General features: G+C 39.2%; 1 protein-coding gene across 2 annotated transcripts in view; it reads left to right on the forward strand.

The window, feature by feature from the left end:
• Window positions 1-14,512, forward strand: part of PID1 (phosphotyrosine interaction domain containing 1) — a 157,035-nt gene extending 142,523 nt beyond the window's left edge. For both annotated transcript variants that reach the window (XM_038417802.2, XM_043492347.1), the window contains one exon: window positions 8,446-14,512. In XM_038417802.2, coding sequence (XP_038273730.1) covers window positions 8,446-8,922 — 477 coding nt within the window. In that variant the 3' untranslated portion in view covers window positions 8,923-14,512. The remainder of the gene's footprint in view (window positions 1-8,445) is intronic.
• Window positions 14,513-27,864: the final 13,352 nt, after the last annotated feature.

Raw genomic sequence — 27,864 nt, forward strand, 5'->3', positions numbered from 1 at the left:
TTTTGAAAGAGCATCCCTTCAGCATCTCTGTACCCTTTTGCTCTAGTGTCTCAGAGGGTCAAGATTTGGCAGCTGTTGTTTAGTTGCTTTTACTAAAAGATAATCTTAGAAGAAAGGTTTCCTTTTTCTTGATTACTTACAATATCCTCCTTCTCTAGAAACCCAGTAATATAGTACGCGGCTGAGTTCTCTGAGTGCCTTTATCCAATAGGAAATGCCTCTATCAAATATTAAAATCTTTCACTATTAAGTTCTAACTAATTTAAAAACAAATAGAATAAACTTGAATTCTCTCTCTCACACACACACACACACACACACACACACACACACACACACAAATCAGGATAGCAACAGTTAGCCTACAGGATTTTTTCATTGGTGGAATTCTAAGCAGTGTATGGTAAATGGATGCATCCCTGTGTGCATCTGATGTGGAAGTACACAAACATAATACAAGGAATTGTTTGCAGGTGTATTGAGATTGATGTCTGGTGTCTGCTGAGGGCTTCAAGCTTCAGAAGTGGAGCAGAGTAAGAAGAGGATCTATTGAAAATATTCCAGTTTCCAAATATATATATAATATAAAACCAGAAATGTTAAGTCCTTGGACAATTTTTTAACTTGTCTAACCAGTACTTGCCACAGATAACAGTATCCCTAACACTGGCTTTGTGCATGACAGGCAAATTGCACATCAGAATGAACTTTTCCTGAACTGTTTTTCTTAAGTACTATATTTGACACACTTGTCCTTTTCCTGAGTCTCAGACATGCATCTTCCCTTTTGTTCCATTTTCTTTTCACTAAATAACATTTATGTGAACAATACAAGAAAAATCTCAAAACCATACTGTGGACTGTCACTTCAAATGTGTGAAATCCTAAATACTGTAATATAGGAACAGTTTAACTGAGTACCTGCCCGCTGCCCTGCGTCCCATTAAGGCATGTCAGATCTATGAGCCTAGAGCCGAAATATAATCCTGAAAGAGCATAGTTCTATCCAGGATACTTGTTTCTGGAACTCTATTATGTCTACACTACAGTGGGGAGCAAGATTCCCTGTCTGGGTAAACAGATATGCCCAGGCTCTGCTTGAGCTAGTGCTCTAAACATAGCAGGGTGGACATTGTAGCACCGGCTGTGGCATGGGCTAGCCACCCGCCTATGATGGACGGGCAGGTTTCTACGCCAGCAGGTATCCCATGCAGCCACCTTCACCTATACCTCAGCTTCTGCTGCTGCAACTCCCTCAACTGGCTCTCAGTTTGCTCTGTTCCTTCTGCATCGCTGCCGCTCCATGGCATTTTCGTTCCCCCTGCTGCTGCCCTTTCCCCTGCCGTTGCCCACCCGTCTCCCGCGTCGCCCCTTCCCCTGCCATTGCCTGCCTGTCTCCTGTGTCATCTCTTCTCCTGTCGCAACATCCACATCGCTATTTTTAGGGTGCTATCTTTAGCAGAGCTAGTGCCTGTCTGTCTGCCCAGGCTAGGAGGCTGCGATGTAGATGTACCCTATGGGGCCTGATCTTGGAAGGTGATGAATACCTCCAGCATATTGCAGGAGGCATTCAGAACTCTTTGCAGGCTTGCCCTATCTCCCTGAAGGCCAGTATAATACACTGCATCCCTGGCACCCTTCCAGGCAGGACTGAAGGCTTTTTTTTGTTTGTTTTTTCTTTCTTATGGCTGAGCTGTTTGGACAACATGCATTTTGTGGGGAGGGACTGGGATTTGCCTTTTGACCATTCACCTATCAATGTGCAAAGGCATCCAACCATTTAGAGCATACATCAGAAGACACCATGGGCAGCATGAGTAAACTGTATTGAAGACATTTTCCTGCTTGGTCTTCTGAAATGTTCCTTTCTCTATGAGTAAGGCTCTTTGTGCTAGGCACAGCAGGAGCTAAGCCATTCTTCTTCTTAAATTGAACAGAGAATGAATAATTCGAAGTCAGTTAAAGAAAACAATTCCAAGTATTGAAAATAAATAGTCACCATTTTGTGTAACAAATTTGGCAATAAAAGAAGTGACAGTTAATATAGGAGTTGCTGTACCATTTTCCTTTAAAGATACTAAAAGTATTAGGCATATTACAAACAATTCTAAAAACATACATCTTCACGCTTACTTACAAAAAATGGAGTAAGTTAAAGGTTTGTTGTCAAAATACTCGTATCATATATTTCAAAAATGTCTTTGTTCTACTTTTTCTAGAACAGGACATGAAGATGTCATAGATCACAATATTCATTAACTTGATGCTGAGCATCTTTGTGTACCAAGAAGTAGTAGTTCTAATAACTAAAGGTCAGGACAAGCCATTTTTCCATTGAGGGCACCTTGAGTCAGATATTGACATTGGCTACAACTACAACCAATTGCAAAGTTTATGAAGAGAAATAAGGAACTCCACAGAGTGACTTGCCTTTTCGCTAGATTATTCACATGCACGTAATAACAGTGCTAAAACCACAGCTGTATTTCAAGTCATGCATGTGTTTGGTTGTAGTGGCTTGCCAGTGAGAGAGGAATTAGATAGAAATTCCCAGTTCACAGGAGAAATGATGGAAAGGATTTTGACAATTTTTAGCATGCACAGGAAGTTGTCTGAGTCGCATCTTCCACAATCCTTTGGAAAAGTGGAATGTTCAAATCAAACTATTGTAAATGCCATAAAGAAATATATTTCTACTTCTGGAAAAGCATAACATATGAACTATCCTTTATTATTTAAGGTTAGCAATACAGTATTGTGTTCGCTTTTCCACTACCTATTTCATATGTAAAATACAGCATGTGAACCTACTAAGTGCTTCAACAGTCTGTTAATAATGTATGCACTTGAAAGAGGTTGAGGCTGCTCTCATCGAAGTCAATGTGGGATTTGGCTATTGACTTTGATGTGTGTAAGATTGGGCTCACTTTAAATCTTGCTGTACCAGAAGAAATGGTTTGTCCTTCTAATGCCTCCGTCAGTTACATTAATATAGTGGTTCAAAGGAAGGAAAAGAACTCAGCCCAATTGTGTAGTGCTATCCTCTTGCAGGAATTTTTTTTCTCAACTCCAGTTTATGCCCTAAAGCATAAATACTGGTAACTCTTTTAAGTGATTAACCTAAATAGCGTAACTACCAGTGTTATTCTTGTTATATTTCTTTAACTAATTATGTGTGTATAAATGTAAACCATTATTTTTATCATGTTTGATGCATGTAAGTATGGAAGAAATGATTCTTTTCTCACTTTGCATCAGTTTTCATTGGACTTACTGCTGATTCCCACCAGTGCGAGAGGAGAATCAGATACAGTATCTAATGCTCTTTTTGAATCTTGTTAAATTATTCTTAGTCATATCTTGTTAAATATGCACAGTAATATCCCATGATGGTGAATTACGAGGTGAATATGCTGTGTAGTTGGGAAAGTATTTCCTTTTATCCCTTTTGTGCCTTTTTTTAATGAATTACCTTTAAAATGTGGTGTTTTCACCGAAATCTGAGTGAAAGCTGTAAAGGCAAAGAGACCTGTTTACAATAAGAGCAACAATGCAAAAGAGGGAAATATTTCTGGGAAAGGAACTGAGATGGAAATTACCTATACTTGATCTGAGCCCAAAGCTTATCTATCTTGGGAAGTTTAAGGAAAAATTGGTTCGGCTGTTCTGAGAAATGGGAATATGGAAGGAAACTGTCATTCAGAACATATGGGGAAACGTCTGCAGTCCCATGTATCCCAAATGGCTGAAGCTGGAAGCCATTTTAATGCAATACTGAATTGAACGGTTGAACACATAAAAGTCAGAAAATTCAAACCTGTAACATTTCTACCACAGTAGGCCACATTACATATACAATAGGGGAGTATTTTGGGTGGATGTGTATATATTTTCCTTTTTACATGACTTCTCAGATATGCCTGTTTGTTACTGTACAACCACTGGAAATTTTGCCAGATTTCCTGTGCATTTCGCTACATAGAGCAGTTGCCTCTTTAGCCCCATCCAAAAAGCCACAGCAGTGTAGTGGTCAAAAGGTGCTTTAACTCTAGGCAAAGTATGCAGCAGTAAACTAGGCAGGGCAGCAGATTTCTGGGAGAAGCGTTTTTTTTTTTTGTTGTTGTTTTTTTTAATGTTCATGGCTTTGTCTTCCCCTGGTGCTTCAAATGCTGCCCTCCCAGAGCTATCCCTGTCATTGGCACACACACTTCCTTCGACTGCTCCCTGCACAGAGCTCCTCCTGTATATCACGTAGCCCTTCCTCTGCACAGAGTCCCCAGAACTCTACCAGACAGCCCCACTCACACATCATAGCAGTCCACCCACTGTACCACACAACTCCCCTGCCCCGAACTGGACCATACAGCCATACCTGCTTTACCATAGAGCTCGGCCTTGATACCACACAGCCATGCTCACTGAATAGCACTCCACCCACTGTGTCACACAGCTCTGCCCACTGCACATGGCTTCACCCAAAGGGGAAGCACACTGAGGTTTTGCCAATGACAGCAGATTGTGTTGAGTGGCCACTGGTGCATTCACATTTCAGGATTATCTGTGGCTTTGGGGGAAATGAAGATGATTCCTTTTGAGGGTCCTAAGTCTCCCCACGTTTTATGGTTTGTACCCTAAACGTGTTCCCCTCCTCATCTCATCCTGGATGGGATGATCTGTTCTTTGATCTTCGGTCAGTGAATTGAAAGAAGTTGGAAAAAGAAAAAATGGTTGTATCTAATACCTGTACTCTGTAACAATGTGCTTGGGCCGATTTTGTGTATTTAAGTGAGGTACATGTTATAAAGCATGAGTCTGTAATGAGAAATAAATGGTGGTAGAAGCCAATGTACAGTAACCTTACTTGTGGAATATCCTTGTAACTGAGATCCCAGTGAGGAATGCATAATAAATTCATCCACTGCCAGTTTTAGTTTATGTTGGCTCAATACCTGCAATTGTGCAGATATTAATGGGCAGGTTACTAAAATGGCTAACTCCAGAAGGTTTAATATCTAATGTATAACACTGAGACGGCATTTAATTATAAAGAGGTCTTTTATGTTCTGAAAAGAATGCTGACTTTTTTTTGTCAGATATTCAAGAACTCTTGCCAGCCTTCTGCATCTCTGATCTATGTCTAATAGGGGGATTCTGAGGTAATGATGTATATTGTAATTTGTCTTCAATAAAATGTCCTGTACTAACGTAATACTCATGCACCAAATGGGAAAAATCTGGTTGCTTGTTAAAAGTCTAACTACATTATTAGAGGTCAGTGTTTTTCTAAAAATAAATATAGCAGAACTGTGAAACTAAAAGGTAAAGTTTTATTTATTTATAATCTCTTCTATGGTGCTCATCACTTTTGTAGTAACTTAGAACTTCATAAATACCAATCAATTTATCCTCATGGGGAAAAAGTATTATTCCCTGTCTGTAAAATGGGGTTTTGAAGTATAGATAGATGAAATTATTTACTAAAGGTCAAACAGTTAGTGTGAGGCCGAGCTAGGAAAATAAACCAGATCATCTAAGTCCCATTCCAGTGTCTTAGCCACAAGCCCCATCCTTCCTCTCAATGATTATTGCTGCTGACATTTTCTGTTTTTCAGATTTCAGAGTAGCAGCTGTGTTAGTCTGTATCCGCAAAAAGAAAAGGAGGACTTGTGGCACCTTAGAGACTAACAAATTTATTTGAGCATAAGCTTTTGTGAGCTACAGCTCACTTCATCGGGTGCATTGATCTGTAGCTTATGAAAGCTTATACTGAAATAAATTTGTTAGTCTCTAAGGTGCCCCAAGTCCTCCTTTTCTTTGTTTTTCAGAGTAATTCACAGATCTTCCACGTGGGCACACTCGGCTTTCTCACAATTTTATGTGGAATATTTTCCTGTAGGAAACTTTGTTTTAGACTTTTTACATTTAGGTACTGTATATACTGAGATAAAGCAGATGGTTAGTGACAGAGAAGGCGTTGTGGGAGGTTGATTGGTCAGAACAAACAGAAAATCTAGATAGCTTGTATGTGCTTCAGTGAATGTGAGAAAAGTCAGTCCTCTTTGTCCTGCCACCCTCCCTGTGACAGAAGTCAAATTCCTCAGCTTGCAACATGCGCCTGCACAGTACTTAAAACATACTCCACCCTCACTTATTTTAGAGTTGACACTTGGCAAAATATATATATAAAAAGGTGCCCCCCCCAGTCGGTGTTTTTATTGTCAGTGCTTGCATTTCTTCACATTAGCTAGCAATATTAGTGTCCTCTAACCAGCAAAAACTTGGAAAGGCAAAGCCAGAAAATTTGTGTCAGGATCCCACTTATGAAGTTGAATTCAGGGCAATAGTTTGGCTGGGACAAAGTGTATAAGCAGAAGACTCGCTCTCCCTTTTGTGTTTTCAAAGTTTGATGAAAACCACATTGAAGTCAAGAGAGAGATTCACTTTGACGGCAATGGGTTTTGGATTGGTCCCCCAACGTGAAACTTCTTTACAATGTGCTAGTCTTTTGTTAATTGATTTGTGAATTTTAAATGGACCATAATGGATTTTTAGAGAATATATTCAATACTTTGTGATCATGCTGAGTTCCACTTTTATATTATTATTTTACTAGAAATATGCCTGTGAATACATGATGAACTACTCCATAGTACACTGCGGTCAAACTGCTGCTTGGTCTTCTATGTACTATTTATATGAGTACAGTTCATGCTATGAGCTGTTAGATACTTTACTTTCTCCTCACTAGTACAATAAAATAAAGTAACACAAAGCTCCAGTAGGGCTTGCCTTGTTAACGGTTCAAGCTGATGTGATTCTCACTGTTTCCAAAAATATAAAGGTTTTATAAGATTTAAAATATTACCAATGGAAACCATGAACATTTATTGGAGAAGAATAAAACTTTTTGTCCGGAAATGTCTGTTATGAAATTGCTTGTTTGACAGGCATGATTAAGCCACACTATTTTGTAACCTTATTTTTTAATCATAGCCTAATTTAGGTCTCTGAGTGGATATATCAAAGCTTGCAGCAAAACCCAAAATTATTTTTGAAGATTTTTGCTTTGTATGAAATATAAATTCAGTATTCCTTGCAGCTGTATCTTTAATGTATTTAAATGTGTGAAAATCTATTTTTCCCTTTTTTAAACTTAGATACAAAATAAAAATATAATACTATATTTTATAGAAATTAAATTGTACAGTGTACATTATTATTTACAAATGTGTCTAGTACTGGTAACTGTCAGAGACAGGATAGTGGTCCATTTGCTTGATCTATTATAGTCTTATGTGCATTATATTTGAAATCGGACAAAGTAATTTTTCTTTTATTTTTATAATAGTTCTTAAATGCAACTTGCAGACAACAGTGATCGAGGGTAATACTATGTATAAATTATATTTAAATGGTATTGACCATTCTAAAATGTAACTTTTCCCAGTTAATAAAAGCTCCATTCAAAATATAATTGAGAAATCTTTCTTGATCTATAAAGATTTAGGTGCATTGATTCTTTTCCATATGCTATATTTAGAATTTTGATTTGGGCTATGTAATGAGTTATATTTTGGCATGTGAAACAAATTTTAGTCGAGGCTCATCATTTTCCTATATAGACAGGATAACAGGATTCTAATTTTTGAATATTTACCCGATGGAGCTAGACACTAAAGCAGAGAGAGCTGGTGTGATTAAACTAAGCTAGGTTTATTACTGTGGGTTTTTTAATGGCACATTTTCTATAAAATTGAAGGAGTAAATGCCTCAGCTCTTTAGCTAACAATAGAAGATGTATCATTTTATGCATAGTTTCTACATATTTCTGGATAATTACGTAAGTAGAAGCAGTGGAAGAAACATAAACAAGATCATTCTGAAAAAATGCATTAGAATAGTTGTATTATTATCTGTTGTGGTCCGTGCTCTTCTGACCACATTGTGTTCTTGCATTATTATACTCTCTGTATGTCTCGATGTAAGTAAAACTACTGTTTAAAATGTATTTAACAAAAATATGAACACTATATTAAAAAAAAAAAAAGAAACTGTAGGTAAGCACCATGTTCCAGTTATCTGGCCTGTGGGCCTGATCCTATTGACCATACTTGCATGATCGGTCCCATTGGCTTTATTGGGACTGCTAGCATGAGTGAGAGTATCAGCATTAGGCAGAGATTTTCAAGAAGCTTAAGAGAATTAGATGCCCAAAATAAACTGAAATTCAATGAGAGGCTCCTAACTCTCTTGAAAATCCCAGCATGAATGACTAATAATACTGTTCTGAGAGGCAAATCTGTTGCTATCAATCAGAAAACTTCATCTGAATGTGTGGAAAAAAAAATCCATTGTTCTAGGTAAAGAACTCAATTCACGGGATGGTAGAAATGAATATCAAAGACTATTGTTGACATCACATCTGGTTTTGCTTTTTCTTTGTAGGTTACATATTTGGGTAAGGTGTCCACAACAGGGATGCAATTTTTATCAGGCTGCACAGAAAAACCTGTCATTGAATTATGGAAGAAGCACACACTAGCCAGGGAGGATGTCTTCCCAGCCAATGCCCTTCTGGAAATCCGACCCTTCCAAGTCTGGCTTCATCACCTGGACCTCAAAGGCGAAGCCACAGTCCACATGGATACCTTTCAGGTGGCACGTATTGCCTACTGCACTGCCGACCACAACGTCAGCCCAAACATCTTTGCTTGGGTTTACAGGGAGATCAACGATGACTTGTCCTATCAGATGGACTGCCATGCTGTAGAGTGTGAGAGCAAGCTGGAGGCCAAGAAGCTGGCTCATGCCATGATGGAGGCCTTTAAGAAGACTTTCCACAGCATGAAGAGTGATGGCCGGATCCACAGGAATAGTTCATCTGAGGAAGTATCTCATGAATTCCAATCTGATGATGGCTGACTGAACTCATTGATAGTACAGCAAAGGCAGAAATTGCCTAGGGAATAGGAGCTGATAGATGAATAAGCAACAACTGATATCTGGAATTAAAAGACAGCCTAACACTTGGCTGACCAGCTTTTTAAATCAAAAGAGCAAATCAATACCTAAAGATATGCATCATTAAAGTAATTATGTTACATTGAAATCTGCTGCTGTTGTAAATGTGAGAAAAAGCTTTTTTTTTTCCTCTTTCTATTTCACTTCCCCAACCTATGCACCATCAACTCTTTATAGCCTGGTATAGTTCAGGTGTACAATCTGAAGTTGATTCAGTCCAGTTTGCCTTATGAAACCCATCAAGCAATTTTAATAGTAGGTTCTCTGGGATTCATAGCTGGGATCTGATGCTGCTATGCAGCAGCAAGTGGAAAAGGGAGCCCTTTGGTTCAGAAAAACGAATCCCTTTTCATGTCATACTGCAAAATCATTTGACCTTACCTAGGCTGAAACAGCCATTCATAGGCTTTTGACAAATAGCCTGACATTCTGCAGTTTATTCACATTTCACATATTTTTAAAAAGATGCTTATATTTACACATTATATCATATGCTATCCTTTATTTTATTCATTTTGTCTATTTTCTTAATGTACCTGCAGCCACTCATCTCCCACCAAGCACCATTAATTACAATTTCCAGGATACCAAAAAGGGAAAAAAAATCCATGATGGCTGGTAATACAGCGAACCAGCTCCATTATTTCTGCTGAGAGTTGAGTGTCATGTTGCTAAGACCCGTGGTCTTTCACCAGTTGAACTGGGACTTATGATCCACCTCAGGTCTGAAGTGATATGAACATGGTAGCCTTAACTCCACAGTAGTCTCCATTACCAACCTAGCGTATATAATTTGATGTAGCTGGTACTGCTGGGTCACAAAAGCCAGGGGTGTTTTACCATAAATAGCAAAAGTGTCTCTGTCAATTAAAAGGCACTGGTCTTTTTAGAGTCAGGTTTGAAATGATTGAGAAGTTCACATTAAGATATCCTGCACTTTTTCCTGGGCCACGGACAGAAAGGTTCATAACTTTTGTAAAGGCAGAAAAAAAAATCAAATAAAAACAAAACCTTTGGTTCACTAAATGTTTTTAAGGCCAAGAGCAGACAAATAGTTTGCAGGTAATGCTGCTCCTTGTTCGTAATCATGGTAATGGTAGGGGCACTAGGGCACCTTACAGAAGCCTTAAAAGAAAGCTATGTGTCTGTGTTTTGTGTGTGTATATATACATTGTGTGAGAGAGCATATGTATGCCTGTGCGTATGGCCAATGTTAAAGCATGTAGATTGAGCATGGAGACATGTTGAGGGGGACCCACAGCTCTTGAAAATATGCTTGTTGCTTTCCAATGTATGTAAACTATTCTCCAGCATAAATACATTCATACTTTAATAAAAAATATGTTTGAGTTAAAGCTATGATAGTTTTAGGCTCTGTTTCCAATGCAAACTCTCTGTTTTTGCTTAAAGTACCTTGGTCATCCACTGATGACAGATGTTTTTACGAACACCAATTAAACTGATTGATAATTGTTATAGGCTTATTTATATATACACCCACCCCAACAGTTAATAGATTCAAATATTAATTTATTTACATTTAAAACATTAGTTTCCAAAAGGGATAATGGGAATTTTTATAATTTCCTGTTGAGCTGAATTATTACTATCTAAGATCAGTTTTTAACTTTTATTTTAAGGTCTGTAGACACCAGTTCATATTTTCTGCTTTCCAGTAGGTGGCAGAGATTTTTCTCCAGGCAATGAGTTTAACTTAAGAGTCCTATTGACCAGAAACAATACCTTGCCTCCACTACCATGGAACAGTTCGGGTCTGGCATCAGCATCCAGTATGAAGGACAAAGAAGCTCAGCAAGTTCCTCGAATACTTTGGTATTGTATCACTGAGTGCCTGCTACAGAGAAAAGATCCAGAGTACAGAACTCTGAGTCTGGAGAGCCTACATGTGATTCTCAAAATTGAGATTTCCTTCTCACTATGGCTAGTAAGAAGTTGGGTTACGCTACAGTCTTTATCTTTGCTTTAATAAATAAATCTGAACTCTGTTAGGCAGGTATGTCTCATTATGGCCAAAGGCAACCTTTCTTCAACTTTTTGGGTCAAATTCTGCTCACTTCCTCAGAGTTATAGCCTGCATTTAGCTATTTTTGGACATTTGGCAGCCAAAATTGCTGTCATTCAGCTTCTCAGATCCATTCTCTGGTTCTTTTCATAGTAATCCCAGGTGTCTCTTTGACAAGGTTCAATGGATTCTCCTGATTTCACCACTACTGATTATATATCTTACATGTGTGTTGGCAGGAGACAGGTCCAAAAAGCCAGAGCTTGCAATTTTATAAGGCTATTTAAAGAAATGCATCTTGATTAAACATTACAAAATCCTGATTAATCATTAAAAAAGTTGCCAAGCCATGAAGCCAGATTTTTACTAAATGGAGCCCCGATGAATGTGTGATGGCTTTTTGTCCTTTATATCTTGCATCATTCTCATAATGTATTGGAAGAAGGTTGCCAAAGCTAAAAACAGAACTATAAATAAAAACTGATATAATTAAACATTTGTATACCCAGATGGTAGGACTAGAGAACATTGCTGTGGGTTCCATTGAACCATAGAATATCGAGTTTCTGAATTTTCTGGCACTCGTTTGTTTGTGTCAAAGTTTAACATCAATTGTTGTATTTAATAGATTGTTATGGTCCTAAAGGTGCTTGTTGGGCCATATGGCAATAAAATTTTTACATGCAAATAAAGGGCAGTAAATAATCCTTAGTATTTATTTATCAGTCAGTGGTATGTACCACTATTATTATTATTGAGGTGTGCACTCTGATCATTTGTATTGTGTTGTAAAATATTCCCAAATTACCTGTATTAAGTGATTTCAAAAGGAACATAAAGAAACCAATGGACCTGGTCCCAGTATAGACACAACATTTACCTTTTAATCAACATAACAATGGGATAGAATTGGAGACAGAAATAGTTACTCTTACATTTATATTCACATTCTTACAGCACATTGAAAACTGTTGAACACATTCCCTTTTCCCAAATCCCCAAGAGCTTCTAGGTCTAAGTTGCTCCAAGGGTAAGTTAAAAGGCAGATTCTAAACCTTTGCAAACAGTGCTGACTCCACTTTCACTAAAGCAATGCAAACAGTGCACTGGACTCCAGTAACTAGACAGATACTTAGGGACTTATTCCAACATAGCTTTATTCCCCATTGCTCCTTAACATACTACAGTCAAGTGTCAATGCGCCATCTCCCTCCCTAACTTCAACACATTTAATTGCCCATGAAAGAGGTGATGTGTGTCCTTCTGGCTAATCTGGCTGTTTGCAGTTGTCAGAGCCTCCATGACCAGGAATGCCAGCAAACTCATTATAATACCACCTAGTTGGATTTGCCATTGATCTTAAGGGTAGTAGGAGTAAGAGATCATTTAAATCAGTCTGTCTGATCTGAAAGTTTTGTGTGAAGATGCTTCACAGCTCTAAATTTTCACCTGCTTTAGTAAATAGTAACTTCATGAAACAGAGGATGACTTCACATTCTGATGATACCTGTACAGTCCTGCATTCAGTGATGGGAAGATGGAAAAACATGTTCTGTGATACAGATTGCCGTCTCTTGGAGTCCTTCCTGCAACACACAACATCAGACAATGGTAAATAAATCTGACCTGCTATAACGGGTGGGCAAACTATGGCCCACGGGCCATTTTAAGTCGGCCCACAAGCTCCTACTGGGGAGTGGAGTCTGGGGTTTTTTAAATAAAAAAAAGTTATTAAAAATTCAAAGCCTTCAATTCAAGCAAACAAACAAAAATTGGCTAATTTTATGTTTGTTTGCATCCAAATTTTGACTATGCTCCTGCTCTTTCTTATGTTTATACTGGTGTAAACTTGTTGCCTTCAATGGAGTTTCTACTGATTTAAACCAGTGCATGTGAGAGGAGATTCCAGTTCTCTCTCCTTGATGGCCCTGACTGAGGCTCGGTCTTTGCAAAGCATTTAAGCACATACTTGACTTTAGCTACACGAATGGTCACATTGCTTAAATGAAACTACTCATGTGCTTAAGACTCGGTGTCCCAGAAATAACTGGATCATAAGCTAAATAGAGAATGTTACTCCTATGTTTGTCACGCCACGTGCTCAGACCTAGGATAGGCCTACACAGCAGTGGGTAGGCTGACACATGCTAGCTCAGCTTGAGTTAGCATGCTATAAATAGCAGTGTGGATGTGCAGGCACAGGTAGTGGCTCAGGCTAACCGCTTGAGTACAAGCCTGCCCAACCCTCTGGGTACATACATAAAGGGGCTAACCTCAACTGCTATTGCCTCACAGCTATTTTTATTGCACTAGCACAAGCAGAGCTAGTGTGTCTGTGCTGGGAAGTACACTTCCAGCTCCCATGTAGGCATATCCATAGTGGGGAGGGGGATTGTTTTAGATACATGGTTTTAATGAAGTTACAATGGTTTATACCAGCTGAGAATCTTACATCTAATATGTCACCAACTCTTGTGATTTAGTGCAACTCTCGCAATAGTTGGTGTTTTTATTAAACCTCAGCTCTCAGAAGAATGACATTATGTGAGACTCAGGTCTTGTCTTTTAAAAAAGTCAGTTTTCACCCTTCATGGTTGTGGAGGAAAGCTTAGAAATGTGCCCCAAGTGTATTCTAAAGGCTCAAAAACTAGATAGCAAGTAAACAAATTTATTATTTTTTAAAAACTAGTGATTTTTAAGCCAATCTTACTTTTTTTTGGGGGGGGGGGTCCTGACTCATGATTTTTGAACATTTGGAATAAACTATATGGTTTTATATACTCTCTAGTATAAAAAAAGCTATGTGAGATTGAAGAAAAGTTCACTAGAACAGATTTTTGCAAGTCCTGCTTATAATGTATAAACTGTTGCTGATATGTGGGATCTAACTCAATTGATTAAGTATTTATGAAATGGGCTTGGCTTTTATTTGTTTTTTAATTTGTTATTAAAATAATGTAAATTTTGTAAAACTATCAAGTTAACAAGTATATTTTGTTATGAAGAACTTAAAGACACAGATATTGTGAAGGTAACATTCTAAAGTGCATCATAACTTGTCCTTTCCAGTTTTTTGCTGTATTACATTTCTTAACTGTGCTAAAGCAAAACTAGAAATTAGTTTTTCAGCCACCTATCAGAATGTTTAAATATGGGGCCGAATCATTAAGCAAAACAAATGTTCCCACTCAGGTAAAAGAAGGAAGATGTGGCCGATCTGTTGAGAATATTAGTTTCATACCATAGGGCAAAAATCAATTACATTTAGATATGAAACATCACAGGTTTCACTTTCAGCTAGTTTGCCATGGGAACTCACTGTAATAAAATGTATAACAGAGATGGTTTCTAATTGAAGACATTTTTTTCTACCAGGATGAATACAGTTTGTGAACCCACCAGTTTAGTGTGATATATGTTAATATAACTAAAGTTGATGGCTATGCAGAATAGCCTTGAAAGCTAGTTTCATCAATAAGGAAATGCTCTGTTTTCATAGTAAAAAACCAGATGATGTTTATAGCAATGAGGCATCCTCCCAGCCATCCCACTGCTGCTGATTCTCAGGAATATTTTGCTGCTATGTTAGCGAAGGGGTTGCATTAAGGTATTCTGTCCTAAAATTGTTTGTAAGACGGGTCAAAAATTCTAAGTGGGCCATCAAGGAGAGCAGCATTTTGATTATTAAAACCTGAACTTCAGCATGGAACAGGGCCAGTCTTTAACCACAAAAATTTTCATCCGTGCATTTTATGACTGTAAGGAAGGAGAATATGCCTAATTATGCCTAGAACTGAAGGATCTCAGAAAACTAATTCTAATGGAGGAAAATATCTGATTCCTGCTCATACTGTATGTTTTCTATGGCTCTGAGAGCAATTGAGGTAAAGTCAGTTTTCTTGCACGCAGGTTTTTTGGCGTGTGGAGATTTAACTTGTTTCCTTTTAAAAAAAAATATCTGAAACATAAAATTAATATGCTTCTCCCTAAAACTCTATCAGTGAATAACTTCATTTCACATGAGAAAACAATTGTACATGTCTAATGGATTACATTTAACATTCCTAAAATACACTAATAAAAGATTTGTGACTTGTGGTGGAGGGTTTGAAATAAAGAGGAAACCTCAGATCAATCAATCAGATTATATTACAGTTATCATACACTTGTGAGTTCTGGGGCTCTTTTTTCACAGTACATTTTCTCTAAAATTTAAGGATCTATCTATAGCCAGATATTCTTTTATGAAATGGCCATATTTTGAAACAAGATATTTGTTAATACAGTAGTTTAATAACTGTTTTGTGGGGAAATTGTAAGTATACATATAAAAAGGAATCCTATGTGCTGGAATTCAAATAAATTGTGCATCTGATAACATTAATAAACTTTAATAAGATTTCCATAAAGGAAAGCAAAATAATTTGTCTATTAAAAATGTTACTTTTCATATGTTACATGCATTGTTGACAAACATAAATACAGACTATTTACCAATTCTGTGTTCAGTTGTTTTTATATGTCTTTAGAAAAGATATAGTTGTGCTCATGCTCCTATTGCCTTTAGTGGAGCAGGGAGATGGGGTAGGACTGGACCCTAAATTTCCTGCGTTATCTTCTGCATAATTTGAGAAGTGAACTGTAAAGTATAGGGTTGTCAGCTCATTGAATAGGGAGATATAGCTGCAAATTTCTGTCTATCAGGAGAAGACTTTGCAAGAAAGCGGTACAGAGGTGAAAATAATTTACTAAGGACATTTTCCCACTGTCATCATTCATCTTTTTCTAAAAGGTCACTCTTTTTACAAAATTAATTAAAAGCTTTCCCTTCCTTCTGATACAAGATTTACAATTATTACTCCCAAAATGTTCTTGTTTAAAGAGCTTCACTCTAAAATATCAGTCAGCCTCCCTGCATTTCTTTTATTTGCCTTGTGCCAATTTGAGTAAGTTCAATATTTAGACCTCTGTTGTGTCCCTATATCCATCCACACACCAGTTTTCCCCATTGCGTGTAGAAGAGGGTTCAGCTATCTCCCTGGCACCATCCCCCGCTGCTTCAGAGTTTGCAGAGGCCACTCTGTGCAGTCTGCAGTCTACACTGTGTTGTATATCAGTGGTGCTTGTGTAAGCAAGGTGGAGGAGAATGGACTTTGTCCCCCTTCCTGGCTCATGTGGGTTCCCCGGATAAGATGATGCAGACTCAGGCTGTATGATGTATTCTGCACTGCTTCTCCTGTCCCTGGGTTCTGAGTAGTTTCAGCCAGGAGCAGTCCTTGGCTGTGTGGCTTTGTCACAGGTTGGGGGGCCCTTTGCAGGCAGCTGAGCTCAACCTTGCTTGTGACATAGCAGCTATCCTTCAGCAGGTCCTAGTGTGGCAATTTAATTATAATTAGTGATCCTAGCTGTGAAAGGATCAGGAAAATACTGAGGAGGGATGGGGGAGAGCTCACTTAGAAAGGACCCAGGACAGAGAAGGTAGGGTGCTCCCTTGCTCTGGGAAGGGCCTGGAGATGGCAGACTGTAGAGAGCCACAGAGATGGAATTAATCCCTGTGGTGGGCATGGGAAAGGGGGAAAAACACAGAGAGGCTGCCTTGAGGGGTTTGCCCTCTGGCAGAAAAAGGAGGAGCTTGGAGGACCTAGGGAGAAGTCAGAGTTCTAGGAATCACAGGAGAGGCTGTGCTAAGCACAGGCTGTAGGGAAGTAGCACAAAGGCCTTGAAGGTAACAAGTGGCCCAGGGAAACAGTAGTGTGTCTGAAGAAGCAGACCTAACTGCTTACCATAGGGTCCCCAGGCAAGAACCCAGAGCAGGTAGTGGGCCTGGGTTCTTCTGCAAGACCAATGTAAGGACTATTGAGCTAGGTAGGGTAGGGCTGAAGAGTGAGCCTAAACGACAGGCTGAAGAATAACCCTAGAAGAGGTAGAAAAATCTTTTGTGTTGGGACGTTTTTGGACTTTCAATTGTACTCTTTTCACCCCAGACAGACAGGATGCAGCTGGAAGGCTGAGTTGTGACAGAATCAGGCCATTGCAGGGCCAAAGAGGCAACCAACAGGAGGCACTAGAGATGAAGACCCTACAATGCCTCAACCTGACAGAAGAAGATGCTATGGTGGTGAGTGTGACTGCCTACAGCCTCCAATGAAGTAGGCTGCATTAATATCACCAGTTCTCCCATTAGGACTCTCTTGTTGTGAGTCATGTTTTAAAGGCTAATTCTGCCCTCAGATACATATGTAACTCCCATAGTCTCTCCTTTACAACTCCTAGTTTTAATGAAGGACAGAACTCCAAATAGGGTACTTTACTTTCTGAGGGTGAAATGGATGCCTACAAATCTGGGTTAAATTGATCTGTGTACTTTGACTAGCTTCCCACAAGCAATCTCTTCATTGCAAATTGGTAGCCTGATGACAAGCCACTTAGTGGCTCCACGTGACTGTTAGCAGAGATCTTCTGTTAAGTCAAAATGATGGAGGATTCACTGGAATGAATAACCATCGCACTGGACAACAATATAGCTGATCCTACAGATGCAAGTGAATTAGTGATGCTACCTTCTTTTAATTGTACAGGCAGGCACTTAGAGATGACTAGTTTTTGACAACTGGGCATATTAGTCGAGCTAAGAATACTGGCCCTCAACAAATAGTGAATTACTACCTTTTTACATGGTCTTGTAAGCCTGCTTTTTATTGGAGAAAATGTACCTCCTCACAAGTTGATCTGTCACTCTTTCTGACAGTTATGGGCATAGGGAATCAACTCCATGGACTGGCATCTTCCCTCCCCTACAACAGTTCTAATCCTATTAAACTCCATTAATTTCAATAGTGTTATGCCAGTGAAAGTAAAAGGACTACCAGGCCCCATGCTTCTGCAAGTGGTATCTGTTCTGCAACAAGTCCTTTTGAAAAAAATTGAAGTGAAGAAATATAAATTCTAGGCATTGTTGGTTGTTGCATAGATTAGATTAAATCATACAATTGAGAAAATCACTTGGCATAGCAACCTATGTTTAACAAGAAAATCCTGGCTAGAAAACAGTCTATGTGAAAATAATCCTAGAGCAGCAGTACAGCACAAGAAAACAAAGGCCAGGCCTCAAGGAGTGAAATTGTTTCAAGCAATCATCAATTAAGCCAAGAGGAACCATCTCCGGTTGTCTCCAGTAGGTTCTTTGATGCCTGTGTGGAAGGGCACATACAAAATAGACTTTGAAATGTTTGTTCAGCCTGAAAAAATCCTTGTTTGCAAGTAACTTGACCAATATGTGCACATACCATGGTGAAGTCGAGCAACTTTCAGTTTATAAAATGCCATGATTATATGACCATAATGAGAGAACTGGCTCTAATCTAAGAAAACATTTATTTTCTGGTTATTGTGTGTACCACAGAGCAAGTAAATTTCTACACCATATACCTCATCAACCAGGGAGATGAAGCATGTTACTCTGCAGAGTACAGCATCTTTTTCCTTCCCATCATCAGTAGAATAAGAAGAGAATACAGTGCTTTTAGGTTGAGTTGGCCATTACACTCTCAATGATTTTACACTGCCAGCAAGGAGAGGGAAAGTATTTTTGTTTTATATAATTAATATAAAGTAGGAACAATATTGTGTTCTGCAGACAATATTGTTTTTCTGGAAATCTTGGACTTGTAGGGTCCTGCCCGGCCTTACAGATTGTGAAAGCTTGCAGTTAATCTTCCAGATTTCTTTCCTGGAAACCAAGTTGTTCATCAATCTGTTTTAAAGGTTCTATGCATATGAGATAGATATAGATATATATATTTAAAGCTACTTTTTCTTTTGATTTAGCAATCTCTCTTTCAGAGTGTTTTTTTAATGACCAGAATAGCTAAAGTTATAATTAATTCAAAACCATAGTCCTTTCTTTTAAAGTTAGGTTAAACAGGCTCTGGTGGCCATAATGTTGAGCACTACTGTACCTATTGCTCTTTGGTTTGATCTCATCTTTAATGGATTCCAGATTCTTCTGTGTTTCAAATAAAGAAAGATATTTCAGAGCCTCGGAGAATAATAAAATGCTAGGAGAAACTTCAAAGGAAACTTGCAGACACAAAAGCGTTTAAATGCTGAGCTGGTGAACTGCTGAATATTTCTATAACCATAAAAGATGTCAGGCCGCTTCAAATGTAGAAACAGGTGAAAACTGAAATGATGACACATGGACAAATATACTAGGACTGCCAGTTAGCCAGTCTCTTTTAAGCAAGGAGTTCTGAGGGGTTTTTGGGGCCTGAGTCTTTCCTCCCTCACCCCAACGTAATTCCCCTGACTTGAATGGAGTCACTCCTGACCAGTTTGAGAGAAGAATTACTTATTTGTGGCTTAACTTTTTCATTGTTTTTGGTGCTCATGGGATGCCCCATCATTAGCTGACAGCTGAAACTAGCACTAATAGATCCTCTATAAGCATCCTCATACAGTTCTGCCAATCAGAATTGTGACAGCCCTTCTATTCCAATCCTGGGCCTCCCTTAGGGAAAGGCTGTCAGTCAGGATGAACTTTGTTCTGCCTTTTGAACTGTTACAAATATCAACTAGGGGCTAGGCTCTGGTGGCCAAATACTTGTAGCATTGAAAGCAGAAGACTTTTCTCTTGTGTTGGTGTTTTGGCCTGCCACAAAACCTACACAACTTTAAGTCCTTGAAATAGTTAGCTTCTAGAAGATTCAATTTATAGGAGCACTGGGAAGATGTTGCACTCATCTTATTCCCTTTTTTGGCCACTCATACACAGGGATAACCTGAAGCCATATGCACATTGCTCTGTGATTTTGTAACTCACATGATTACAGGTCCCCTTCTGTACTCAAGTGTCAGAGAATATAAGTCTGTTACAGCCTTAAGCAACTTATGCTTTTAGCTGTGGAGGTCCCCAGTTCAATCCAGTCTGTTGGCCAAGACGGCAGCTGTTATTGTTGCATCAGCTCCTAGAAACTAAGCAGGACAGATAGCCTCTAAGGAAAACTCAGATGATACAGGAAGTCTGGATGGTGACTTAGCAAGGTGGCATTCTTCTCTGAGTTGTTATTGAATCATAGCGCAAGCCAACTGGAGTACTTGCTAATGGAGGTGTCATATCTGACCACTCAGTCATTAACAACCATAGTCACTTTTTATAACAATAATGGTGGTAGACTATACGACTCCTGTATTTGCATTTGTCCACTGTAGTCTAGCTGAGCAACATGTTGTTTCCCTTTAAAAGCTGTAATGTTGTGTTAGTACTTAGGCTGTTCCTACCCCAAAGGTGGTTACATTTCAAAGAACGGTGAAGTGATGCTGATTTGACCTAACCCTCCTGAACAGCTTCAAGCTAGTGCATTAACTCATTGTGTTACTTTCTCTTTTTATGGAAATCTTACATAGACAAAACAATCAGGCTCTGAATTGTTTGTAGTCTGCACAAGTGGTAGGATACAGCATGGCAGTAGGTCACCTCTAATACATCAGAAGTGGTTTGTTCTGCTTGAACTCCTAGAGAATGTTTCTTTTCCTGAGATATTTCTTTTGACTTACTTGCCAAGATCTAATGAAATATGAGATTCGTTGTTGTCTCCTGGAGCACTGGGGACTGTGTTTTGCCTGCACATTTTTTCATGACCTGGTGTCAGCAGCATAACCAGGATATGAGCTAATTTGTATTCTTGGACAAGCACCTGAATGTGTCTTAGTAAGAGAGAAGAATAAGTTTGATCAGGCCAATGAAGTTAATTAGGCAAGATCAAAAATTAACTCTAATCCACCAGACAAGGTGATTTTTGAAGTTGCAGGTTGTTAGAAACTTTCACCCCAGTGGAAATCAAAATCAGCTAAGCTGTCACTGCATTAAGACTTAATAAAAATTCACAAGAAAATAGTTAACTAGCTGTAAGTATTGCAAAAGAGTTGTATAGCTCACTTAGGAAAGAGCCCATTCACCAACTCAGTCAGCATAAAGATCTTTACAACTGAATGCAATAATCTCATAATACTAGTATTTTTAATTAGACAATCTAGGCCATCCTGCCCTCCCCCATCTTACGAAGTAGAGTTTCTTATCACTAAATAATGATACTGCTCTCTCAGTCCTTTGGGTGCCATGGGAAAACAGTTGAATTTACTCAAACGTGTTGGCAGCAGAGAAGAGGGTTTAAGAACAAAACATTTACAGACAAGATTGCTCCCTATTGCTGGGGTCTAATTCCTCTCTTACTACACTTCATGGGGGTGGGGGAAGCTGTGCGCATCTCTTTAAAGAATATTAAAGGGCATGTTCTGGACTGATTTACTCCAGTGCAACCTCAGTAAAGTAACTGGTTACTTTAAAATCCTCACTTTAAGAAACATACTAGTGGCCATTCTGAAAATGCAAACCTCTGTTCTACTTGAGAACAATATTTTGTCTTGTGACTGTTAAAATCATCCCAAGAAATAATGTGTGAAGTCCAGGGTTGTTGGAGCTGTAATGCTACCAATGGCCTGATCCTGGTAGGGTGGTACCTTCAACCTCTGCGTCAGTACCCAACCCTACACCTTGCAAGCCTTTCATCTGAGGAACTCCCATTGGATCTACTTATGGCAGCATAAGGCTTGCAGGATTGGGCCCTTGAATGGGAGCTGATTGCCCTCAGCCCCTCGCAGGAGGCGCTCAGTCTCTTCCTCTAGCAGGCTTCAGAGTACCTACGATTCTGAATGTCTCCAGAAAGGAGCTGCTAACTGAGCAGACATTGCCCTGTGCCTTCCAGGACTGGATCCCCCATGCTTAGTGAAAACGTGTCCCTTCTTTGAAAGCAGAGCTTTCAAATTATATAACAATATTTGACAGCCCATGTCCACTTCTGGCACTCAACCCACCATTGCAAAAATTTGGATACAGTACATTACAACATTTGCTTCATTTGTTCTTGACAAGCCCCTAAGCCATTTGTCTGACACAATTTATACTAAAAGCCAGCGTGTGTGTTTATTTATCACCACTGCTTTTCAAGTTCAAATAGGGGACTCGACTCTGTATGGCTGTGGATTTAAAATCTCATAAATGAAAGCTCACTATTGACCAAGAAGTTTGTTCCCCCTGTTTTACCTGACATATTTATCTTACTTTTCATTGCATCTACCACATTTCTTTGGAGGAGTCTATAGGGTTACTACACTTACAGATAGACAGTTGTGTTCCAAACCTTTCCAATGAAATACCTGTTTCCTTCATGCAATTTCCTTCAGAAATTGTCTATTTGGGTTCAAAGCAATGTGAACACAATGGACCTGCTGCTTTCCATGGCTCAGTAGGGCTGAAATTCACCCCAGTACAGAGGGCTGTACATGAGGCCTTATGGACAGCACCACTTACATCCTGTATTATGAGCGTAAGTGGTGCAGAAGGCCCTGTGCAATGATTTTCAACCTAGCAGGACTGACGCTGTTAAGTTACTGTTTAGTCTCGCTGCTTAGAAAGGAGAACTGCAGTTTCTCAGATGCCACTGTAGGTAAGTGTTCACTTTATAATGACAACACTGGGTGCCTCTTTTTTTCATGCACTTCTGATAAAACTGAACTTGGTGCTCTTTGAAGTAAGTTTTCAGCACCACGCGGTTCGGGGCGGACATGCACAAATGCCATTTCTCGCTCTATTTTCAGAGTTTTAAAAATATTTTTTATCAGAGCTGGATTGAGTGTCTACATAAATTCTTAATTGTGGGGCTGATTTGGGGAATTTGTAATTGAATTTGAATACTTCCTTTACCCATGGCAGTCATCTAGAATAGCCAGAGTGGATCAGATCAGCTGTCCATCTAGGGCCCCATCTTGCAATCAGCTCTGTGCAGGATATGCCTAGGAAGGACTCATTGCATAACTGGAACCCTGGTCTGGTATTCTGTCTCTCAAATTGGCCAGCACTGTAACAGCGGTTTTATGGGCACCAGATTATGCACGTGTTACTACAGCATTCTGTAAAAGCGGCAAAGAGTCCTGTGGCACCTTATAGACTAACAGATGTTTTGGAGCATAAGCTTTTGTGGGTGAATATGCACTTTATCCATCCGATGAAGTGGGATGCTCCAATACGTCTGTTAGTCTAGAAGGTGCCACAGGACTCTTCGCTGCTTTTACAGATCCAGACTAACATGGCTACCCCTCTGATACTTTACAGCACCCTGGTAAGATCAGCTGTGTGTGTGTTTGTCTGTGTATGTTTGTACTGGGGAGAGGGAGTTTGGGGGAAGCAAAATATAAATACATTTAAAAAGGGAAAAAGATTATTGACAAAGATGTAGCCATAAAGTCACAGGCTTAAATCTCATGATCAAATGAAAAGAAAGCTGGATGCTGATGGTTCCAAACATAATGCATTTTATAAGCGTATTTATTATTGTGTGTGTATTGATACACTTATGTTTCATTTTAGAAATAACTAAGGCCAGCATCTTTCCCCCTTTAGAATCCATAAGAAGCATATGTAAACATGAGGTAAGGAACCTCCAATTCCATTAAAAATCAAAATTTTGGGAGTGTAAAATTATGTCAAATGGAGAATTTTCCTATTAATTTTGGCAAAAAGAAAAAAAGGTCATTTATTTTCAAACACTGATGTTGTTCAAGTTCAGAAGAGCAGTTGCACAGAGGTAGAAGCATAACTTACATGTGTTATAACTTCTAACCCTGGTAGAGGCTGTTTCTGCTACCACACTCCATCATGCCTTCCACTGAGAGCTTTACTTGCTGAATTGGCTGCTAGGAACACAGAACCAGTGCACTCCCAGCTACTCCAAACAGGGTCCTTCATGGCCAGTGGCACCCATTTAAGTAGTTCTGGCCCCTCCTGATCTGTGGGATGAGATAGCTACTTTGTGTGACCACAACCACATGGTTGTCTTTTGGCTGCAGGGGATCTCCACCGGAGTGTATATCAGGGTGCATGCCAGTGTAGTGTAGGGAGTGACTCTGGCTGATCGCCTGAACTATCCTACATGGGTCAGCTAGGCATACCCCCCATGTCCTCAATTTATAGTATTGCAATAAAGGAGGTTTGTCTGTCTTTTCTAGGAAGTTGGCAAATAACCTGTAAGGGATTCAGTTTAGTATAGTTTCAGAGAAGAAGGAAAAAACAAACAAACAACCCCATTCCCCACCAAAACCATGCTTCTATTGAATTAATGCCAAGAGGGACTGTATCATAACAGACATCATCTGTGTCTCATGTGTCTTCTGTGAAAGAGAACGGATACTAAAAGAGAACACCATGTGTAGTTTATTACAGCAATTCCATTCTTGGAACTTGTGCTGTCTGAGTTTTTGTCACTTTTGGCATATTTTTCTTTCATGCTTTCCCTCAGGGAGAGCAAAATGGTAGCAAGGGGGGGAAGAGACTCTTTGTGACTATAATCAAAAGTAATTTGATTTGACTGTGACTCATTAGACAAAATCCCATCCAGCACCATGTGGGTAAGCAGGGCAAGTGGAACATATTCAGGAGCACCCAAAACTATCACTTAGTAGCCAAATTTTGCTCTCAGTCAGACTTGTGTAAATCTGGAGTAATTCCTTAAAATCAGTGCAGTTACTCTGGACTTGCAACAGTCTACATTAGAGCAGAATTTGCCCTTAAGATTTTATTAACTCTGCCTGTCACAGATGAAAAAAGGTTAGATGATGGGTCTTGATTCAGTCAGTGTAATTGGAATACTAAAAAGAAAAACTTGAATGGCATTACAGAATTTCTCTATAAGAGATTTTGGCTACACCAAGGCACAGTTGAGGGAAAATTTGTAAGGGAGGACATGATGTTGCACAGATGATATTCGCTCTTTTGACTTCTTTCACCTTATACATGGAAACATAAGTAAAATAAAGGAAAGGACACTTTTTGATCATGAAGATTATGTTGATCAACACACATCTCTATGTTTCTGCTGGGAAGCTGTTGATAACTCATCATCATGGGCCATTGCTTTACCTTATTGGACCTTTAAATACAGAATAATTATGTATAAAACTAAGTCCTAATATTAATACGTTGCACCTACTGTCAACTCCTCAGCTCAGCATCTAGCCCGAGTAGCTGGATGAGGATGCAGGAGCTCGGTGGAGAACAGGGCGGGGACTATTATCATGAAATGAAAGTGTCATCCTTCTTTTTTAACATAAACATTATAGTATGATGTAGAAAATGTTGCCGGTTGGCATTGGATTGGCTGATACAAGTTTTTAAGTGCAAATTCCCTAAAGGAAATGCAAAGATGATCGCTGCATTATCACATTATGTACTTATTATAGCATGGTGGCTGCAAAGTCTACTCGTGCACAACTTCCACTGAGTAGGGACTGCAGGATCAGGCTCCACATGTTTAATACTGTGGTAAATGAGCACGTAGTAGTGGAGACCAAATACTGGACAGAGGAAATGTGGTGGTGATAGATTCCTCATCTTGTGATCCTTTTAGCAGCCATTCCCCCGTTTTTGTATTTGTTGGTGGACTTTTATAAAATCACAGTGAAGCACTGAGGTAAACATGGTTCAAGCAAGAGACAATGAATTTAATTATTACTGCATGTTTTTAATTTAATTATCATGTTTTCTCAGTTCTCTCAGATGTCCATATCCCAGTTAAAAATCGGTCAGAGATTGGCAGCCTAGTCTTATATTTTCTACCTATTTGCCCATTGCTAGCAATTTAAATTCTTGCACACAATTCCACTTTTAAAACTTGAAATGATTTAAAACAGCTGATTCATGTGAAGATATGAAAGAGGGCCTGCTTTTGTAATCAAGCAACCCAATTCCAAATGGTACTGAAGTACTCAAACCATGCTCCATTAAACAGAAGCCGCTGTCTTCTGCATTCACCAGATAGACTATAAATATGGATAATATGATTTCATCTCTGGCTTTTTCAGCTGACACCTGAAGGTTACCTACCATAAAAAGTAAGCAAGAGACAATTTACAAGGGCCCAATGCACTTGAACAAACAGGAGTAGTCCTTAATTGCAACTGGTTTATTTGCATATCTAGGTGATCCTATATCAGAGCAACCATGTTTGGCTTCTCATAACAAACTTCACCCCAATTATAGTTTACTAGTACAGATAGGAAGAGAATATGTTGATATTATAGCTTCCAAATGAAGAAGCCACTTTGGACAATTAAACATTTTCCAAATCTTGTTCAAAGAAGAGAAAATGATGCTATTGCTATAGATTTAAATAATCTATGGAAAGCCTGATAAACCAGAAATAATTTCACTAAGATATGACCTATGTTCCACCTTAGAATATAGTAAAAATCAATAAACTGTTTCTACAATTGGTTAAATGCCAAAGCAAAACTAGGAAATATAATCAATCCCAGAAGGCATTCATTAGGCAAGTATTATAATTTTGTGTAGGATCTTACTGGATGATAGGACATAATCCTGTAAGGATAGGAAACAGTCTTTTGCCCTTCTAACTCCACAGATGCTGGGAGCTGGATTAAATGAATAAAGCAGACACTGTGTGTTGTGGTAAAAGATTTTATTGGTTTGGCTGCATTACTCACGAGTGGCAAATCTGTGAGTTATATGGGTCCTTTCAAACATGTCCAGGGAAACCTTTATAGCACTCTTCTCATCTTCATGTCACATGTTAGAAAAACTTACTTCAGAAATGCTTTAAGTTATTTCTAAACACTTTTATTGGGTATGTGATGGGTGTATAGACCCAAGTTGTGGCATCTAGGGGTTAATACATGGGTCAATTACTTCTCCAGCTGCAGCTAATTGGCCACTTTATCACAATGGTGATAAAAGGCTGCAGCTGAGGCAGAGCTTGGTGACTGACAGAGAACCTACAAACCTTTCCGAGAAAGAGCTTGAGTAACAAACTGGGGAAAAGCTGCCCAGAGAGGTGATGCTCTAGAGAGTGAGTAGCAGAGACTGCACCTCCAGGATAGATGCTTGCTAACAGGTAAAGGTAGGAAGCAGCCCAGGGAGTTTGTGAGATATTGTAAGAAACAGCCCCTACCTGTTTATCACAAGGACCCTGGGCTGGAACCCCGAGGAGAGGGTGGGCCTGGCTTTTAGCCCCTGTCGAAGGGGAGATGAAAGCCTTGAGATAAAGGGGCAAGGACTAATGTGTCTGGACTGAGACTAAGGGTGTGACCTAGAGTCACTGAATGTTAAGTGTATGTTGGGGCTTTCCTGTTACCCTGGAAGGGGTTAGGCTTGAGAGCTGAGCCGCAAGAAAGAATAGACAGCTGAGTGGCCTGAGACTGGGGCTAGGGGTGAGAGAGACAAAGGGGTTGTTATTCTGTGCCTAACTATGAGGTAGCATAACAACCACTCACTGACCCCCTCTACACAGTACTTTTTAATCTTTATGCCTGTAAATCCTGTTCCTCTTGAACCTAACTGTACAAGTATTGCAGGGAGAGGAAAATCATAACTACTAAAATGTTAGCTTGAGAAATTACATATCATAGCCTCTTCTATACATAACAATGTTGTCTGCATGAGATAAGGTCTGATCCCTTGAACATCTAGGCTCCACTGGAAGCTGAGATCCTGTCTTTTCTATACAACTTATGTCTCTAGCCCTGCTGGGTCATGAGATTCTAGGCATACATCTGTGTCTCTTCCTAGAATGACTATTGCTCATCCTGGGTTTTGGGCCCCTGTGGCTTTGGAAGGCAATCCCTCATTTGAAGGAATATTTTTTCTGCCAGACTGATTTACAGAAAACAAACACAAAAAACCCCACCATCAACTGTTCAGAGGTTTAGTGAGCTGTAGCTCACGAAAGCTTATGCTCAAATAAATTTGTTAG

Source organism: Dermochelys coriacea, chromosome 9 (genome assembly GCF_009764565.3).
Source record: "Dermochelys coriacea isolate rDerCor1 chromosome 9, rDerCor1.pri.v4, whole genome shotgun sequence".
NCBI lineage: Eukaryota > Metazoa > Chordata > Testudines > Dermochelyidae > Dermochelys > Dermochelys coriacea.